Genomic DNA, 20,578 nt, shown 5'->3' with positions numbered 1-20,578 from the left:
AAAAATGGGGGTCTGGGGACCCAAAGTAGGTGCGTTCAGGGGTCCAAGAGCCCCTTGGAAAGGCTCTTCGGCTCGTGCAGCACAAAGAAAAAATATTCCAGGGATGAAATGATCACTCAGTGATGTCCGTGTGTGCAGGCCGCTCTGGATGTTCGTGGGCTGTTTTAGCTGCTCAGGTCGCCCCTGCCACCGATGGTACATCGGCTTTTTAGGGACTTTGCTGGGCCCTCCCGTCACAAATGATCACTTTTATGGACCAGGAGCCTTTCTGGTCACCTGAAAGTTCGTCTGCCTATCAGGGCCCATTGGCCGCCTTAGCCAGAGCCATTTAGATGTACACCTATGACCCTTTGGACGCTTCTTGTTAGTCTTGAAGTCTTGTTAGCTATCCAGGGGCCTCTTTGGCTGCTCAGAGGTCACTCCTATGTCCAAGAGCCCTTTCGTTTGTTAGTGGGCTCTCCTGCTTACGCAGGTGATTTCTGGACGCTCGGCCTCTCAGAAAATATTTTGAGACGTCGTTTTCTCAATGCCGTCCTTGCTACTCAGCGGTCTTTTAGTTGTTCAGGGGCTCATCTGTCCATATAAGGACTCCTTTGGCGTTTGAGGGCCTGCTTGGCAGCTCAGAGTCTCCGGCTGTTTCCTCACTATCTCCCGGACACTTTTTTGGCTGCTCAGGGCTTTTTTAGCCGCTCAAAAACTCCTATTGCTGCCTAAGAATCCTTCTGGCTTGTGGGCAGCTTGTCCGCCGCTTGGAGGCACTTGGAACACCATTAAGTCGCACAAACTTCCACGGCCCCATCCTGTGCGGGGCCCCTCTGGCTACTTACAGACCTTTTTGGAAGTTGAGAGGCCACTCTAGCCACCGTGGAGTTATCTTGCCACTGAGATGGCCTGCTGTTTGCTCAAGGGCCGACCCAACGGGCTGCTCAAGGTACTTTTAAGCTCTCAGAGCTCTTTTCCTGCATATCCTCACGACCCTCGGGAGATTCGTGGGCCTTTTTGGTACATAAAACATTGGGCCCGGCTTTGGCGCTCAAAGGTCATCTGGTTACCAAGGACTGCCTCAGTTGCTTTAAAACGGGTCAGTCTTATACACGATCCTGCTGATATGTAGGGAAGTCAGCACCAGCATGCAAATGGTTCCCCGCTAAAACGTAAAGGAAGTTCTCTGCAAAGCTGCATAGAGTTGCGTGGTACTTTTTTGTGCAATTTGCTGCTGACTGGAACTCACGACCACGACAGGCGGAGCGCATTGGATCGGACAGGAGAATCTGGGTGTGGAGTATGGTATGACACGTATGGTATGAAGGAATAGTCGCACAGGACTCTGATTTGTTTCGGACCCCTTTGGAAAGATTAAGAATAGGCAAGACAACCCATTTCCAGTTTGAATAGTTGGGATGGAAGCTCGCTGTTCAAAACGGTGCTGCTGATCAACGCGTTTTACTCGAATTGCCATGTACTTAAGGCGTGCAAAATATTGGCAAGGAATGATACTCAAAACAACTAAAGCTGACGTGCTCCAGCGGGGGCGCAGACACCATGATCAAGTTGGGGGCAAACTCCAAAATGCCAAAATGGTAGTCATTTGGAATGGCACCCGTGCCCTTTGGTAAATAAGACTATCCGGCTTCCTAAGATCATTCATTCATTCAACATTATTTCCCTGAAGAGGCGAAATTCCACTGGCGAGTAGGCACTTTGGGTCATTGGGGAGGTATCTGCTTCACTAGGCTAGATGCTAAGAAATGACCTGGCCACAGACTGGTCAGCACTTTGGATACGAATCAGTGGCTGACAGTGCACCCGAGTTTTCATGCGCCTAGATTTCGCCAGCTGGTTCTAAGAGATAGGATTTGTTCCGGAATTTAAACGGGAACAAATTTGGAAGCCTCAAATACTAACAGCCCAAAACAACGTGGCGAAAAAACGTAAAACCGGGGTTATTCATAAACACTCATGTCAGCATGAAGGCCCTTCTTCTGGATGTCCCTTACCTGAGCCCTGCTCCCGTCTGCCGTTGGCGGACGGGAGCAGGATACGAGCAGGTGGGTTGTGTGAGATTTGTCATCTCACACAACCCACCATAGCAGAAAACATACTTTCGGAACGTCACCTGCCTTAGGGACGAATTGGTCCACCGGACATTCATTTGGCCCTCACTCAACGTAGACGATTTTGTCTGCATTTGTATGTGGGCAGGGGCGTAGCCAAAGCCTCTCATAGGTGGTCATATGGTTTACGAAAGCCTCTTGATGGTGACCACCCCCACAAAAAATATATCGCCGGATATAGCTCACCTGTTAACAAACTTTACCAAGCTGGGAGCGCAGGCTTGAGAAAAGCCCTGATGGTGAAAGGCTCTTCCCAAAAACAAAGTTTGGATATAGCTCAGCTGTAAACGAGGGGCATCGTTTTTGTTTTTATGTTTATTTTCATTTTTTAATCATAATAGAAGTAGGATTCAAATCTACCTCAAAATCATTTCTGGTTGTATTTTGAAGTTAGTAAACTGCAGAAAGCAAACGTTGAACGACTACGTGCAACAAATCACCGGTGCCCAATGGCTCACCGGCGCAGTCAACATTTCCCGGAACTTTGATCCGTCAAAATGTGCAACAGGCTTATTATATATGGCACCTGGTCTTCATATAAGTTTATCACAATGAGCTCCTTCGTTTCAAAGATCGTAATGAAAGGGCCGCTTTTCTGGAATAAAGCGCTCTTAAACCAACTTTTTCTAGAGTTGAAAGGAGCTAGAGCCTTTTTGGGTGAATTAGGCCCCAGCCCCGGGCTCCTGGGTCCTGGACCCCCCCCCCAAAAAAAGAAGCTTCCCGAGAGCAATCCTCAGCCATTTCAATAAGGACCTTGAGATTATCTAAGGCCAGTGGTATGCTTGGTCATGAGACAACTTCGAAATAACTCCTCGTAATATAAGGTGACAACCCTGAGCCCATCCAGCTTTGCTCGGCACAAATTTATAAAGTTTCACAAAAACGAGATGGTTTTTGCGTCTTGTGTCCGTAAAAAATTGTCTCAAAAGTTTTGTTACGAGGCTGGATATGTTCCTTACTGCGTTACCAGAGTCGAAGTTGCAATAAATGCAGCCCTTCTCGTCATATTATCTATTAGTGTTTCCAGACGAAGTGGCTCGCAACGTTACAGATGTCCATAAGCTACATCGGCCTTGAAAATGGAGTAAAAAAGGTACAGCGGGGCAAGGTTTATTACCAAATATGACTACATCTGTTGTTACAAGACAAGAATCACGCATGTGTTATATCAAGAGATGCATTACAACTGTTCTCTTTAACGTAAAACGCGACATGGAGCGCCACCTAGCCGCGAAGAAGTATGCTCCACCTCCAGCACCTCCACCTCCAGCTCCACCTCCCGTAAATCGACTGCAGACACCAACTTTGAGAGAAAAAGGGTCAAATCCGGGAGAAACCCCATCTATTACAAATCTACACTACTGAAATGCTCTTGTCAGTAAGAGTCACGACAGTGACTCTTACTGACAAGATAGATAATAAAGTGCCAGTACGGGCCCGCATCTGGTCATGGCCAATTGAACATCATCCGCTCTCAAATTATATGCTGGTTCCATCACATCTAATTCGACGTGATAGATCAGATGTGGTTTTAATTATTCGTTGCACAAGTAAAAGCTAACTTCAAGTCACATTTTCCAGATAACCTCACAATTCGGCTACTTATATATGTTAATACGCGATATAGAAAATGAAATAATCATTGGATGAAACATGTGGTAATGGCCAACTTCGTCGGAATCGGAGAGGTCACGGTGGACACGCATTGATAATTTGCCGTTGAAAAGCTCTTATATGCCTGCGTTGTCCACACATTATGCTATTGATTGTTTGGAAAGCCCCACCCACCCCCCCCCCCCCTTCTGAGCCCTGGGACTGACGGCATGCTACAGTCGCGAAAACGTTACAATGGTGTCGCTGTAACGGCACCCTTGGTCCAAATGTTGTGTCGTTGGTGCAACAAACATGGTGTTCCTTCAATCTAACGATTAACGGTGATTGTATAACCGTACGCTTTTACCCAATCTGGCTACCGGTTAACAGCTGCGGTGCTCCCGGCGTCGATCTGCGAGAGAGATCGCAACGCTAGATAACCTGAGATGTTGAACGCATCACGAGGCTTCCAACACTTTTGTATTTTTCTCTTTTCCCTTTCTCCCTCCGATTACGTTGCCTATACTATTATTACGTTGCCCAAACTACTGCTACCATATTAATCCAAAGCGCCTCATGAACGACGGTAGTGGCGCGCATTCACGGCTTATGGCTGATGAGGCGTGATGCGTGGGACTTACGGGCGTTTGATGTGTGTTTGAGGGCTGTTAAGGGACTTGTCTCTTCGACTAGGTACGTTGGTATGCATGTAGGCAAACGCCTGTGCACACAGAAATGCGATTCGGTCACTATACCATGTAAAAAAGGGTCATTTACATGAAGGTTATCGTTAAATCGCGAACTCGTAATATGAGCTAGGTTTATCATCAGCACCGGCTGCCGGCTGGTGCCGGTGGTGCTAAATGGATCATTTAATGATTTGCTGGTAGGTGGATGTGAACCTTTGCAGTGCCTTAAGATATAGGTATTTGCATGCTCAGTTAGCCTTATATTGGTATCGTAGGTTTCCTCAATTTAATTGGGCCCTGGCTGCCCAATGCATAGGTAATAACTTGGTTGCTTGATTTTTGTTCTGTCCCTTGACATTATTTAACTGTGTTAAGAATCAAACTGGTCCATAATGCTCAAAGTCGCCTTGATATGACAATGCAGCCACAGTTATGGCTGTACATGGCACACACAATGTGATGCAGTTGTGTGTCAGTCATCATTCATTCAGAGGTGGCAAAGCCAGTCTCAACTATATGATTATGTGTTTTTGTCATAAAATTGCTGTGGCATGGTTTTGCCTGTTTACAGTTAGGGTACTTATCGCTTCTTATTTTGCCCATTTATGAGAATATGTGTCAAAAGTGGCAGCTATGTATATTTGTTTCAGGTTTTTGCACTCATATTGGGGTATTTGGATGACTATATTTTCCAGAAGTAATTATTAGCTAGTACATATTGGTTATCACTGACCTATCAGTTGTCATTCCTCCGGAGTCAAGTAAGATTTGCATCGAAGAAGAGAAGGAGGCAAAGAAACATCCTGGAAAAGGTGGGGCTGTGTAATGTTTGTGCTGATGTGCTTTATGACACTTGTATAACCTATATGCTTTAAATGTATCATAAATTGAATTTATCTTGCAATATTGATGCACCTTGGTCTGTCAGATATATTTTTGATGTTCATGCATGGCTTATGTATCCCTTCAAGCACATAAGTTTATATTCAGTTGGAGGGCTCATGCCTCACCTCTATCCCACTTTGAGAAAAAGTGGGCTAGGGCTGCGGAAATCTGTTTTGTTGTATATTTTGGGGTAGGTCTTTTATTTTTCTGTGCTCTGACCCCTCCCCCCACATACACATGATTAATTTGATAACCCTATGCAGGCTGTTGGCTATTTATGTCAACTGTGTCAGGTTATGTCATGTCAAGCCCTTTTATGTTTTGAGCCACTTCCTGGTTCTGAGACAGTCACACCACAGCCAGCATCCAGTGCACATCATGTGACAATGCACCATATGATGGCTGACCCAAGCTTGCCACCTGTGTGACTATGACCTGCGCACAACATAGTGACCTTCCGAGCACATGACATACTGTGACCTGCTGTCTGTTGTACTGTGACTGCTCTCTGTTGGACAGTGACCTGCCATCTGTTGAGCGTGACCCAAGTCTGCCCTCTGCTGGGGTGTCACCCGAGCTTGCTGTATGTCGGCCTGTGAATTGCCGTTCGGACTGTAACCCACCTCTGTTGGAACCTGACTCGAGCCAGCTGTCCGTCACCTTGACTGAAGCCAGTCGTCTCGGTGATGTCTCTGGCGTGACTGTGACCGGAGCCGGCCATCCCCACTGTGACTGTGACTGTGACTGTGACCGTGACCGGAGCCGGGTCGGCCGCCAGATGGACCGCCGAGAGCAGCCCGTCTGGACGCGGCCGCAGGGCTCGGAGGCGCCGCAGCTGCACCTCTACAACAGCCTGAGCCGGCGCAAAGAGCCGTTCGTGCCGCAGGCCGGCCGCCGCGTGCTCTGGTACAGCTGCGGGCCCACCGTCTACGACGCCTCCCACATGGGACACGCCAGGTCAGGCTCTCTGCGTGCGTCCACCGAATGCATGAAACGTACCTGAGCGACATGGGCTTGGCGCTTTCGCCGCGCTACCTCACTGCACGTAGCGCTGCCCTGGACTGCTCTCTGCTGAGCGAGTCAGGAATCCTAGCATACTGTTCTTTCTCGGATCGCTTTGAACCGTCTAGGATGAATAAAGCGGGTGAGCTTACAAGGTACGAACCTTCATCCACGTTGCCGAGACGGATACCGAAATGCTGGCTTCGTACGATACTGTACGTTCCACGACTGCAAGAGCAGCCCTAATGCTATGGTGGCCTCAATCGTCGTTCGGCGTCCCAAGAAACCCGCACAGCACTGAAGTAGCAGAATACCGTGTCAAAGTTGCCTATTGGCCTTTAAGATGCGCAAGTTTGCACTTCGCAGATTCTCCTCATCCAGTGCTGGGTGTCATGCCAATGGGCGGAGTCATTGTCCCACACTCGAATCCAGCGAAGAGTAGAGGTGTCGTTAAGCCGTGGCTGGTCCCTCCGAGTGCCGTCCTGCCCGACCGCTGTACATCTCGTTCGTCATCAGGTCGTACATCTCGTTCGACATCCTGCGCCGCGTGATGACCGACTACTTCGGCTACGACGTGACGTACGTGATGAACGTGACGGACGTGGACGACAAGATCATCCGACGCGCCCGGCATCAGCACCTGTTGCGGCAGTACGCGGCTGACACCACCGACCTCCGACGCATGGTGGACGACTGCGCACTGGCCCTCCAGGTGAGACGGGCTGCCGCCACGCGAGGGGCAATGGGGGACCAGAAGGAGCCCTGGCGCTCCAGAGGAGACTGGCCGGCCGGCCGACCGGCGCCGCTCTGGGGGGAGATGGGATGAGTATGAGTCCTGACGCGTCCGGCAGTGCGCCACACAGAACCGGACGGCGTACTTATGCTGTTTGTTCAGCACCTCAGGCAGATGCATTGCAGGCCTGAACTTTCTGCTCAGGACCTCGGTCATCTGACTGTCCTGTGTACTCCCATACCCGTGACAGTTGCTTTGCTCTGCCTTCGACAGAAGTACTCGAAGAAGGCGGCCGCCGAGAAGGGACGCGGACAAGCGCGACATGCAGCGCCGCCTTGTAGATCGGCTCTCGGCGGCGATCGACAAGGTCGAGGCCATGGTCAAGGAGGGCGGCGACGCCAACCTAAGCCAGGCCAAGCAGGTGCGCGGTCGCCGGGACCGGGGGAGGGGGGGGGGGGGGGGGGGACAGCGGCCGAGCTGCGCCGTCTAGAGCCGCCCTTACTGGAGAATCTGCGGCTAATGTCCATTACTGGGGTGCTTCCAGCTTATGTCGACCTGTCTACGTGTTCTGAATTCGCACGTCGCTGCGCTGGTGCAGCTACTTGCTGTTGATATTGCCGTTGCGGCCGCTGACGAGGCTGTTGCACCCGCTGACGTTTACTATCTGCTGAGCGTTGACCACGCTCTCATGGCCGCTGACAGCTGAGTCGGCCAGCTGAGTCGATGGCGTCACCGCGGCTGCCAGCTGTGCTGTCGCACCCACTGACGGATTGCCGTTGCAGCTGCTGCTGAAGGAGGCGTCCGACCCGCTGGCCGAGTGGCTTGACAGCCGGCTGGGCCACACGGTGACTGACAACGTCATCTTTGCCGATCTACCGCGCCACTGGGAGGCCGAGTTCCACAGCGACATGGCGGCGCTGAATGTAAGATGCTCCGCCGGCGCCGCTCCCCCGGGGCGTGTCGAGACAAGCCCTGTGACGCTGGCTGGCGCGGTGGCGGTGCTGGGCGTGAGACGCTCTGCCGCCGCCGGCTCCCCGGGGCCGTGTCGAGACAAGCCCTGTGACGCTGGCAGGCGCGGTGATAGCCGTGTGATCTGCGTCCAGCTCTGGGCGGAGAGTCGCGGAGATTGGTCCCAGCCGCGCGGTTGGACTCCTGCTTAACGTCTTCGACTGTCTCCGTCTGCGGTGTCTGTGGCCATTGGTTGTGGGCAGGAATGCCGTCCGCCTGCTCTGGGCCAGGTTCACGTACCCCTGCTAAGCTTGTCGCCTTCTTGCGCGGTGTTCACTCCCGACGTCTCGCTTGTGCTTGGGGGGTGGTTCGGTGAACGAAAATGCCGTGATTCGGTCAATCTGAGACGAACTTCGCCTGCCGTATTGCTCTCCCTGTGAACGAGTCGCCGGCGCTGTCGCGGTGGTGTCAGACAGCAGTCCATGCCGTAAGGCTCGCCAGCCCGCTCGGCCCGCTTCGCCGTGACGCGGCGTCCCCTGCTCGCGACAGGTGCTGCCGGCTAACGTGGTGACCCGGGTCAGCGAGTACGTGCCCGAGATCGTCGACTACATCGCCAAGATCATCGAGAACGGGCTGGCCTACGAGTCGCACGGCTCCGTGTACTTCGACGTGGGCCGGTTCGACGCCGACGACCGCCACCACTACGCCAAGCTGGTGCCGGAGGCGTATGGCGACAGCGCGGCGCTGCAGGAGGGCGAAGGTGCGTGCCCCTCACATAATCCCCCTCAGATGCCCGGTGCTGCCGCTCCTCAGATACCTCCCCCTCCCCCCTCCCCCCCCCCCTGCCGCATGCTCACCGTTGGCCTGGCTTGGGGTGCTGCTGGGTGCGGACGTTTGAGTTGGCTTGTGTTAGGTGATGAAAGTGGCCACCGGTGCCGCCGGTGGCTTCCCTTGTCATGAGGCAAAGTGCTGAGATGTAACGCGCACTCAAAGGCGTTTGTTCGGGGAATGACTGGAAGACCCCGTATCAACTGCTTGTGGGCGAAGATGTAACCTGAACGGTGGTTTCGTTAATAGCTCGTCTGTATGCATGAGTTTCGCAGCTAAGTAAGTGTCAAGGGTTTGCAGCCGTGTCATGCGGTCGATAGACAGCCGTATCCGGCGGTGATAACACGACCCAAGGTGTCTCCGTTCACACTGAGAATTGACTCGTCTGACCTGCCCGACCTTCTCGCTGACCCGCCTGACCCCTCACGGACGCGCCCGACCTCTCACCCACCCGCCTGACCCTCATCACTGATTCGCCTAACTTGTCTGACTTCTCACTGATCCGCCTAGCCCTTCACTGGCCCCTCACTGACACCTCACTGATCCCTCATTGACCTCGCCTGCTGCAGGCGACCTCAGCGTCTCGGAGGACCGGCTGAAGGAGAAACGGTCGCCGAACGACTTCGCGCTGTGGAAGTGCTCGAAGGCGGGCGAGCCGAGCTGGCCGTCGCCGTGGGGTGCCGGCCGGCCCGGCTGGCACATCGAGTGCTCGGTGATGGCGTCGGCCATCTGCGGCCCCAGCATGGACATCCACACCGGCGGCTGTGACCTCAAGTTCCCGCACCACGACAACGAGCTGGCGCAGGCCGAGGTGGGCCGGCACCACGCCGAGGCCGGCCCTGGGCTTAGACAGCGCCGGAAAAGGCTGATGCCTTGGGCTTAGATAGCGCCTGGAAAGGCCTTGTGCTTAGAGAGCGCGGGGCCTGAGAAGACTGGCAGGGCCAGTGGCGGAACGCTCTGAATATCTGAGGGAAATGTCGCAATGGCTCAGGGTGGCATGGTCGTATTTCGCCATCCCTAGCTATATTCCTCGGCGTTTCCCCATTGAAATCATGCTGTGTCATTTCTGTGTTTTGTCCAACTTCTGTTACATGCGTTCTGTACTTGTAATGTTGGCTGGGTTTACTGGGGACGCCATGTTCCAGCTGCCTTTAGAAGTTACAGACCAGTAGGTAGCCATGGCAGTAACATCTGGACCCCTGCCCGACACGAGCACGAGCACTGGCCTCGTATCCTGGCTAACCACGGCGCTGCGGGTCCGCAGGCCTACTTCAACAACGACAACTGGGTGCGCTACTTCCTGCACTCGGGCCACCTGACCATCGCCGGCTGCAAGATGTCCAAGTCGCTGAAGAACTTCGTGACGATCAAGGACGCGCTGCAGCGCCACACGGCCCGTCAGCTGCGACTGATGTTTCTCATGCACGCCTGGAAGGACACGCTCGACTACAGCGAGCACACAATGGACGTGGCTAAGAACTTCGAGAGGACGGTTAATGTGAGTATCCGGCCGGCCATCTCCGGGTGGGTCTGGCAGGTCAGAGGCTCGGTCAGCTACCTGTGGAAGGGTGCGGCTCAGCATCAGCCGCTACTGACGCTTGTTAAGGTCCGCGAAATGTGACCAAGGCCGTACTGACTGCACTAAGCCTTCGTTGGAATGCGAGTCACTATCGCATCTGATCATCTCTAATTGAAGTTTATCACCACTTTTCTCTTACAAGCAAGGCAGCTCTGTTGCATAAATGAATCTATTTTGTTGCACAGGTGCTTATCATTAGACATAATTGTTTAGTGTTGTTTGTCGAGTATGCATAAATCCTGTTTATTTTGTTTTTCCCGGGGCCAACTTTTGTGCGTGTACATGCGCACAAGCGCATGTATTCTGCCTGGCCGAGTGGTCTACCTGCTAATGGTGTCCCTGTGACTGGTTTGCTCTCCGTCTGAACCGGCAGGAGTTCTTCCTGTACGTCCGCTCCGTGCTGCGGTCGGCGCCGGCCGGGGTGGAGTTCTTCCAGAAGTGGGGCAGCCGGGAGCTGACGCTGAACGGCACGCTCAGCGAGACGCGTGCTGGCGTACACGCCGCCCTTTGCGGTGAGTGGACCGCCGCCGCGCCCACGCTCGCCGGGCTGCGGCTGGGCAGGACTCGGGGCTCGAAGGGGGCCGCGGACGGTGTCGGTGCGCCGAGCCGTCCTGGAACTGGAGCGACGCCGTCATTCTCTCTTGTGACGTCTGTCACGCGCGTTGTCTTGCTACTGCCCGTTTGTCTATCATCTGTCACGCCTGTCACAGCTGTGCGTCTCTGCCAGGGGTGTAGTTTCGCAGCCATTTAGTTGCGGAAAATACAGAAGAAAAAATTATATCCGGCTTTGACCCCTTTCCCCCTCAAAGTTGGTGGGCTGGAGTTCACTATCCCAACTGAACAGGAAACTACACCCGCGTCTCCTGGCCTGTGGTACATGGTCCGTGGCAGCGGCCAGGCTGTGGCGGGGCGCCGTCGGCCGGCAGTGGGGCCGGCGCCGCTCGCGTGACCGCCGTCTCACCCGCCACAGACAACGTCGATACGCGCGCCTCGCTGGACGCGCTGCGCGAGCTGGTGTCCGCCTGCAATAGCTACATCGGCGAGGCTAGGGCGGACGGCCGGGTGCCTAACCGGCAGCTGCTGGCCGACGCCGCGCAGTACGTGACGCACGTGCTGCGCGTGTTCGGGGCGGTGCCGGCCGGCGGGCCGGCTATCGGCTTCCCGGCCGAGGGAGACGCCGGCAGCGCCGACGTGAGTGGAGGTGGACCGGGCGCGCGGCGTCCTCGAGTAGTTGTGGAAGACCGTGGCGGCTGGTGGTCGTAACGGGTTGTCTTGTCGTATGAGATCGAGGATGTGCGGGTGTGGGGTTCGCGGCATGTCGTGCTGAGGTGTTCACATTTGGCCGGTCCAGTATCCGCTAGTAACGTTTTCCGTGTGCTCAAATAGGTGATCTTTCATCTTTTTAGTGGGGTTACGGCATGCAAGAACCGTTCGCCAATGCTAAATTATCAGACGTGTTTCTTTTGTTGTCGCTTGTTTCTGCAACATGCGTTACTGTTTCAATGACCCGTTGGGTGGGTGCTGCCGCGCCCGGACGTCCCGTCGGCTGCGGGTGGCGCGTCGTTCCCCACGTGCGTGGGAGGAGCCTTGGTGCCTCTGGTGCGCACCCTGACCGTCGCCGACGGCCAGCCGAGCGTGGCCTGACCTGACCTGACCTGATCTGATCTGATCTGATCTGATCTGATCTGATCTGATCTGATCTGACCTGACCTGACCTGACCTGACCTGACCTGGCCTGGCCTGGCCTGACCCGGCAGCTGGAGACGCTGGTCATGCCGTACCTGGACGTGCTGGGCCGGTTCCGGGAGCGCGTGCGGCAGACGGCGCGCCAGCACCAGGTGCCCAGCGTGCTGCTGGAGTGTGACCGCGTCCGTGACGAGGACCTGACCGAGCTGGGCGTGCGGCTGGAGGACGGCGGAGGTGAGACGGCTCGTCACACGGCCTGTCCGACTGGGGCCTCCGCTGGAGTGCACGCCGCTCCGGGGCGCGGCATGTGGCCGGATTGTGAGGCGCACTCTCGCGGTGCAGGAAAGGACAGGGGTCAAGTGCGGGTTAAGATGTCTGATTTTAGTGAAGGCAGCTCAGAACGCAAGAGGTGTGTTGAAGCGACATGGTTCCCGATGGTACAAGTTTCTTGGCGGGCGACGCTGCCAGCTTCGATGGTACATCTTTCTGAGTGGGCGACGCTGCCAGCCTTGATGGTATATCTCCACGAGCGGGCGACGCTGCCAGCCTCGTCGGTATATCTCCATGGGCGGGCGACACTGCTAGCAAGGATGGTTCATCCCCATGGGCGGGCGACACTGCCAGCCTCGATGGTATATCTCCTCGAGCGGGCGACACTGCCAGCCTCGATGGTACATCTCCATGGGCGGGCGACACTGCCAGCCTCGATGGTATATCTCCACCAGCGGGCGGCACCGCGAGCCTCGATGGTTCATTTCCATGAGCGGGCGACACTGCCAGCTTCGATGGCTGGGGTATAAATCGCCGAGATGAAACACACCTGGGGAGACGGTTCAGACAAATCCGCATGGGAACTGTGCGAGATGCGAACGGGCGTTTTAGCGCGTATTTTCCGCTACGTGAACATCGGCGTTTGGAAGTCCGTGGGATGTGTTAAGTGGCATTTGGGCTAGCGTGTCGACTCGGCTGTACTAGGCTCCAGCTGTCTTCTCCGCTGCCGCTGAGCCCGCTCACGCTGTTTCGGCCGTCATCAGGTGAGACTGTGTTCAAGCTGGTGGGGCGCGAGACGCTGCTGCGCGAGCGGGAGGAGCGCACACGTCAGGAGCAGCAGCGCCGGCTGGAGCAGGAGCGCCGCCAGCTGGAGAAGCTGCGCCTGGAGGAGGAGCGCGAGGCGCAGCGGCGCGTGCCGCCGCACCAGATGTTCCGCGCCGACGACAAGTTCTCCCGGTTCGACGAGAAGGTGAGAGGCGTGGGAGAGTGCGGGCGGCGGCCGGAGAGAGGGACGGGGTGAGGTGCACAGTGGCGGCCGGAGAGAAGGACGGGGTGGACGGTGGCGGCCGGAGAGAGGGATGGGGTGGACGGTGGCGGCTGGAGAGAGGGACGGGGTGGACGGTGACGGCTGGAGAGAGGGACGGGGTGGACGGTGGCGGCTGGGGAGAGGGACGGGGTGAGGTGCACGGTGGCGGCCGGAGAGAGGGACGGGGTGGACAGTGGTGGCCGGAGAGAGGGACGGGGTGGACGGTAGTGGCCGGAGAGAGGGACGGGGTGGACGGTGGTGGCCAGAGAGAAGGACGGGGTGGACGATGGCGGCCGGAGAGAGGGACGGGGTGGACGGTGGCGGCCGGAGAGAGGGACGGGGTGAGGTGCACGGTGGCGGCCGGAGAGAGGGACGGGGTGGACGGTGGCGGCCGGAGAGAGGGACGGGGTGGACGGTGGCGGCCGGAGAGAGGGACGGGGTGGACGGTGGTGACCACAGCACAAATTGTCCAGCGAGCGACAGTCATGTGGTTTTCTGTAGAGGCTCCGTTCTAAACGTTGAATGTGAATAATATGCAGATGGGCGTACGTTTGTGCCATTGGCTGCTTCAGTAAATATATCACGAATTTTATATTGAAAGATTACACGCGGTCGGAGGGCGGTAGACAAAAACTCTGAGCGGCGTTTCTGCGGTGAGTACAGCCGCCCAGTAGATGGAAGTTTTGCTGTTTCCTTGGTAGGCAGAAAGGCGAAACAATGCGAGATGGTTCGGTTGTAAATGGAAACGAGGTTGTAATCAAAGAAGATTGGGAATAAAGAAGTGCAAAGAGGAAAACTTAGTGAGCTAGTGAACAACGGTGTTGACAACAAAAGATGATATTTGCTCTGGCAGAACCCCTGTTGCCTTTCACTGGCAGAGGACGCTAGGCAAGTCCCTTGTGTGTTGTACAATCGTGATGACTTTGCGCTGTGAACCATAATTTTCTGGAACTCCTACGTCAGTGAGTTGGAAGGGTGGGCACAACACGCAGACGGGTAAAACCAGCATCCACACATCCGACGTTGGGTTGGTACCGCTGCGCCGTATCGCGTGCTGCCTGACCGGTTTCAACCCCGCAAGGTTGGAGCAGCACCAGTTTTGCCCGTTAGCGGCGTGAAAGACGCTGTGCCCTCCAGCCCGACCGAGAGCCGTGGCAAGCCGCTTGCCTGCACCAGTGGGTGGACCTTTCACGAGTCTCGCCGTGGTGAAATCCGCAGGAACCACAGGTCGGCCGCGTATGGTGATTATGTGCTAGACTGTTGGGCGTATGTGTGTTGCTGTTTTAAGATGTACAGCGTCGGCACTTTCTACGTTGTGCGGGGCTTGAGGTAAACAAGAGAGCTCGGGGCACATACATAACACACGCGGAACTTAAAAGCAACATATCAATAGAAGCTGATTTGTGAGCATGTAAGCGTGTTGGGTGTGTGAATGTTTGCGTCACATGGTTTCGGTGTTTTTGTCAGGGTATGCCCACGCATGACAAGGACGGGAAGGAAATAAGCAAAGGACAGCTGAAGAAACTACTGAAGCTCTACCAAGCGCAGCAGAAGAGATACGACGAGTTTCTCGCCTCTCAAAACAAAGAGTCGTAGCATACGAACAGGACCACGCCATGATGCTTGCTGGGGAGTTGCACGGTGACCTGTTGCGCACCTGTTGCAACAGTGGAGATCGCACCTTTTAAAAATGCCAATTTGTTCTCGCCTCGGTGGAAAAATGATGTGTCGTTCGGATGAGACGTCGCTTTTGGACCAGTGGTTGGGGGATGGTGGGCGGGGGCGACGCGTGTGCTCCGCTTGGGCCCTGCAAACGTTGCTTTAAGTCGGGAGAACTCCTGCACTGCGTTGGGTTTGTGAGCTCTGGTCAATATATTTATGAGAACCATTGATGCTTAATGCGGTGTTTACAAATGATGAGCTGAGAGGTTCTATCGGTGCCTGCTAAACGATTGAGCGGGGTTTTCGAGGCGGGAGACCACCAGCGCTTTGCATAGGTGGCGCCACTGGAGCGGTCGCCAGGTGCCGCTGTCAACTGGCGCGCCGACGCTGGTGACGGACGAGCGTGTACTAATCTCGAGGATCGTCACAAAGGTACAGGCATGAGCGGTGGCATCAGTAATCATCAGGCCGTGATTATTACAATTTAATGTAAATTGAAACGACCAAAGGTTAAGCGAAGGAAAAGGCATTTTAAAAATCAAGCACTAGCGTGATAAAAACTGCCTATCAGGATTATATCACGTTTCTGGCTGCGTTCGCCAGCAGGGGAGTAAGCGATAACTGGCAAGTTTAAAGGAAAGCATAACGGCCGGTTGAAAAAATGGTGCCTGAAAAACTGCTAAAGTTGCGAAGGTCATGGTACAATATTCGCGGAGTGACCTCAGCAGCCGTTACGCTCACAAAACCCCTCATAGTACAATTTGAATGAAAGAAGGCTAGAAAACAAGCAACGAGCGTCGCGTAGACGGTAAAGAGGCAAAAAGCTCCCCAGAGACGGTTAAGGGACGGAAGCCGGTGCGTGCAAATCTGAAGCAGGCCTGTGGGGAGGTAGGACGTGAATATCAAAATAGGCTCGTTGACGTTAAAAATAAAAGAACAGCAGTTTTGAAAATATGCTAAAAAGTAAGACAAACATGGCATGAATGCAATATTCGACGAGTATGGCATGACCACGCGTGCATCGATGGAAATCGCAAGGTTTTTGAGCAAGTATTATCAGCGAATATTTCATAAAGAGGATAGAAATGATATTATCATCCGAACTAGCCGTGCGGAGCAGGAAATGCTTCCTCTAACATTTAGTTATGGCGGTATTATGGTGCTGGATGACGGGGAGGAAACCTTCGTCTGGCCCATTTACAGAGGAGGAGACTCCAAGAAATCCTGCAATTACACACCAATGTTATTTACATGCATTTGTTGCGAGCTGATGGAAGGGATTCTGACATCCTCATTTGTCAGAATTTTTCAGAATTTGTCAGAAGAATGGAGGATTTCTCAGAACCAGGCTGGCAGCCACTGTCATCTTGAATTTTGGTCCAGTTTCAGTGTTTTTCTCGATGACTCGGAGGGTCGTGTGGCAATGTTTTCAGGGGTTTTCTATGACGAGTCCATTTCTATGATTATATTTCACTATGTGGACAAATTCAAGAGCCCATTAGAGGCCATTGAGGGCCAAATGAGCCAATATATATAATAGCCGTATAATAGCCGTATGAGCCAATTGAGGGCCAAAGATCAAAGATGATCACGAACAGCGAAAACCACCTAAATTCAACGATATATGTCGTTCGCTGTCTTCTCATACCATCGTAAGGGAACCACTCACAGAACCTGCATGTGTTACGAACTATGATAATATAAGCATGTGCAGTGTACAGAACGCATATACTTAAAGAGCACGCTCTTCAGTTGGTTGTGTACGTGCAATCGCCATCCTTACGCTTCGTGTCTGAGACCCTGTAATTCAATCACTGTGAGCTTTTGTCGGAAAGCTTCTATGCATCTGGTTTTATGTAGCTAGGAAAGCCAAATTGGTTTGGTTGCTACTTGTGCAACTTAACACTCTTAGAATTATTTACGGTGGCCGCTGCCATCTCGAATGATGGTCCAGTTCGAACGTTTTATTTCGGCAAGTTGGACGCCTTTTCGGTATCGCTTTTAGGGATTTTTCGATGGCAGGGAGACAATCTCTGCAGTTGTCTTTAAGGTATGTGACCAAATTTAAGGTTAAATCGGAAGTCAAAGGCGAAACTTGATCATGAATCACCAAAATCCCTTCTGCTGATTGATATATGCCATCTGTTGTTTTTTGTACTCAAAGTAAGTGTGCACCTCGCAGCAGCAGCAGCTTGTTATCAATTATGATGACATGAACATGTGTTACATGCACTTCGTAGGAATTAAAGGAGTTTAGAATGCTTACATGAACATGTGCTGTGATGTAAAGTGTCCCCTCAAGAAACTCTTCGCTACCAAGCGATACGCATGAGTGGCACACAACTCTGCCAGGACGGGATAGCTTACCTCACAAATCATGCTATTCTAGCTTTATATCGTGGAGTAGAAAAAGTAACGCAAGAAATCTTTGAGTGTTCATATCGCGAACTCCAAAAGTTACCTTCGTCCCACTGTAGTGACTTTGACTTGAAGTGTTACTTGACTAGTTGACTTGAAGTGATGATATGTCTGCTATCTAGGAAACAGTATAAGCCGAAAGACAGCCATATCCACGCAGCTGGGGATAGGTCAAACATTGTACACAGCGAATAAGTATCCTAAAATTGCGTTCAAGCAACAGTTAACACGCGCCCGGGTGAGGGAGTCAAATTTCCCCCCCCCCCCCCTCCCGAGGGTTTTCCAGAATGGTTTCCGAACGGCCCAGCGTAGCCGCGCCAAATTTTACATAACTGTAGACAACTGAATACCGGATCGTTTGGCGAAAAAATTAAATGCACCTTGTAAGGTCGCTGACCTTCGGCAGGTCAAAGTCAGGCCATGGTTTCAGCGAAGCCAATTTTTAGGAATCGTTCAATCTGATGCAACAACGGAGTGTTAGACGAAGCCATACATCTCTGAAATGCTTTCGGAGACAACACAACAATTGAATGAGTAAACTGTATTGACCTAAGGTCAGGTATAAAAGTCAGACCAAGGTCAAATCCAACTTGCTTTATTACTCTAGGGCTCGCTGTATGAAATAGTTTCTGGTGGTCATTTCGAATTTATTGATAGCAGGAGCCATATTCCACATCTTCCATGGGCGTCTTAGAGGTCAGAATAGGTCGTTGACCCAAAATGATCCAGGCCAGCATTTGGTTTTTAGGAGTATACTGCCAAGCGCAATCTTTGTCGGTTATTTGAACGCAAAGCTCAGAGCAATATTGCATGATTTTGGTCGCCACAGCCTTCAAAAGGTCGAACAAAGTCACTGACCTTGAATGAGCGTTTGACCTTTTGCTTTGAAGCAGTTATCTAGGTTCTGGGGCACTTTGGAGACCAACCTGCAATTTGACCTTGTTTGACCTTATTTAACCCGAAAATCACGACCTAGCAACCTCAAACTTTACCTAAGTGAATTCACGTGCGGGTCGCCATACCTTAAAAATTTGGTACATCTAGCTCCCGTAGTTCTCGAGATCTTAGGAGGGTCAAACTGACCTCCCACCCGAGCGAAGGGTATGCAGTCGGCCACCCGGGCGCGTGTTAAAAAACCTCTGGGGCCAGCACAATGAGGTACATTCTCAAGGCAATGCTTCCCTATTTCTTCGTGGCAGGTCAACTATGCTTACTAACTGAGGTAGGATGTGAGACAGATAAAGCACCTTCCCCAGCCTGCCAGGGGGATGGAGCTACTGGCTGCCGCGCACGCCTGGTGACACTCGGGCCAACGAGCCGCAGCACCAGCAGACCAGACGTTGGTTGACTTCGGTCAGCAGCTGTACCACGTCGTCTGGCCAATTCCTTGGATCGCATGAGGCCTGGCTGAAAGTTTAGGCGTTCGACTGGCTCACTACGCTCTTAGCCCCATCCCCTATGAAGCTTTCCCTTGCCCCCCCCCCCCCCCCCCGCCACCCCCGAAGAAGAGAACCTAGAGATATTGCCAACTTCGGTTGGAGCGTCAAAGTCTCCACCAACATACCGCCCATATCAACAGCAGTAGCTGCTCCCGAAGCACTCCTAAATGTAGTGACCTGCAGCTTCAACGTTGAAATCCAGGCATGCAGCACTGCACGCTGCAGCTGCAACAGCCGCAGCGAAGGTGTTTAGCGCACAGACTACAAAAAGCGTTAATGAGAATTCGCATGCTTTGGCCGTTGTTCTAGCAGACAAATGAGCATTGAAGACAACGAACGGGAACTGGGTGTACAAAGTGATGATGGCTATGAAACGCAAGAATGCAGAAGAGAAATGTGACAGGTTCTGGTTGGTAGTACTGCACTCAAGGTCTCCTGGACAGCTCTGGGAGCGCATCTGACCGGTTAGGAGGGCAGAAATCGCCTCCGGTTATCCTGAGTGCTGAACTCGGCCTGGAGATCACAGCACTCTCATGGAGGGAGGCTCACAGACGGACGAGTTTGGTGCGCACGCCAATCGAACTGTCACCTAATACGGCCAGAAGGTCGGTGCCGTACGAGCGTCAAGCGAAATGGCTTAGAGACCTGGTCCGTTTCTAAACAATTCGGAACACAGTTTGATATTTTTTTCTTATTGTGGTCTATTTCTTTTTCACCAAAGTTTTCCTCGGAAACAAAATAGTTTTGCATAATCTATAAGCGTAATATCACCTGCACAATCCGGGTGATCCACGCCATGTTTTTTTTTTGTATCGGCTGACCAGGAAGGTTTTTTTCTCATTTCTTAGCACGGAGTAACGCGGCCGTCTGGCCCTAATGTTCATGCAAATTTCCTTTGCCGTGGCTGGACGGGGGAGGCAGTCCTGGCCATCTTTTCATGGGTAATTGCCTGGACATAAAATAAACTAGAGGAAATACTGGGAGAAGTTCAGGAGGTGCATGTACAACATGCTCCTGTCCAGCACAACAAAGCTTTCCTAAACTAAATTTTGGCGCCAATAACCTTTGATCAGAAGTCTCCAAACCCATGAATTATTCAATAGGGCACAACAATAAGCTGCATCAATTTTCTACGCTTTATAGAACACATTAACATGGCATGATACCTTAGACATTTCTTGACAGTCCTCCGCAAAGTCACGTTCACGCCTCCAATCCGTTTTTTGTCGGCTCGAGTTGTTCATTGTTTAATGCAACCCAAACCTCATATATATGTTGCGTTTGTTTCCGCATCCAGTCTTGCTTTATATGTACTCCAGTTAAAATTGATAGCTTGTGGGATGATGCAATCCACGAAAATATTTAACGATTGGTGATTATGTAAAATTAATGTCGCCATCTCTGACAAACCGATGATTATTGTCATGAATCTGGTCTAGCATCGAAAACCATTCAGTGGCTCCAAATATCACGTGATCATGATCTTTATGTTGAGGTGTCGGCGAGAACGTAAAAGGTAAAGCTTCTCTGCACCCATGTTTAACATTTAATCACGACGCAAAATTCCAGACCCTTTTTATCGGACGCAAACCCCATACCGACGCTTCCGCGAAACCGCATTGGCTCAACAGCTTTCTTCAGTCATCACTTATCAACACCTCGAGCTCCTGAACGCAGCGCAGCATCATGCTGGTGCGGGCCGGTA

General features: G+C 52.8%; 1 protein-coding gene across 1 annotated transcript; it reads left to right on the top strand.

Annotated features, from left to right (window-relative positions):
- The first annotated feature begins 5,145 nt into the window (after positions 1 to 5,145).
- LOC119107518 (cysteine--tRNA ligase, cytoplasmic-like) lies at positions 5,146 to 15,011 on the top strand. Its single transcript, XM_037230980.1, has 13 exons — positions 5,146 to 5,208; positions 6,060 to 6,238; positions 6,800 to 7,015; positions 7,317 to 7,437; positions 7,799 to 7,939; positions 8,514 to 8,724; positions 9,362 to 9,603; positions 10,057 to 10,290; positions 10,745 to 10,883; positions 11,342 to 11,562; positions 12,129 to 12,299; positions 13,097 to 13,297; positions 14,822 to 15,011. The coding sequence occupies exons 2-13, from the start codon at positions 6,060 to 6,062 to the stop codon at positions 14,948 to 14,950; spliced, it is 2,205 nt and encodes a 734-aa protein (XP_037086875.1). The 5' UTR covers positions 5,146 to 5,208; the 3' UTR covers positions 14,951 to 15,011.
- Positions 15,012 to 20,578: the final 5,567 nt, after the last annotated feature.

Source organism: Pollicipes pollicipes, unplaced genomic scaffold (genome assembly GCF_011947565.3).
Source record: "Pollicipes pollicipes isolate AB1234 unplaced genomic scaffold, Ppol_2.1 Scaffold_6686;HRSCAF=7923_pilon_pilon_pilon, whole genome shotgun sequence".
Lineage (NCBI taxonomy): Eukaryota > Metazoa > Arthropoda > Thecostraca > Pollicipedomorpha > Pollicipedidae > Pollicipes > Pollicipes pollicipes.
Note: the sequence above shows the minus strand (reverse complement) of the source record. Positions and strands in the feature narration are given on the sequence as shown.

Excerpts from the sequence above, each read along its gene's own strand:
- LOC119107518 (XM_037230980.1), top strand. The coding sequence starts at position 6,060 with ATGGACCGCCGAGAGCAGCCCGTCTGGACGCGGCCGCAGGGCTCGGAG. Across the intron at positions 6,239-6,799 it reads TCCCACATGGGACACGCCAG|GTCGTACATCTCGTTCGACA; the intron begins GTCAGGCTCTCT and ends GTTCGTCATCAG. Across the intron at positions 7,438-7,798 it reads ACCTAAGCCAGGCCAAGCAG|CTGCTGCTGAAGGAGGCGTC; the intron begins GTGCGCGGTCGC and ends TTGCCGTTGCAG.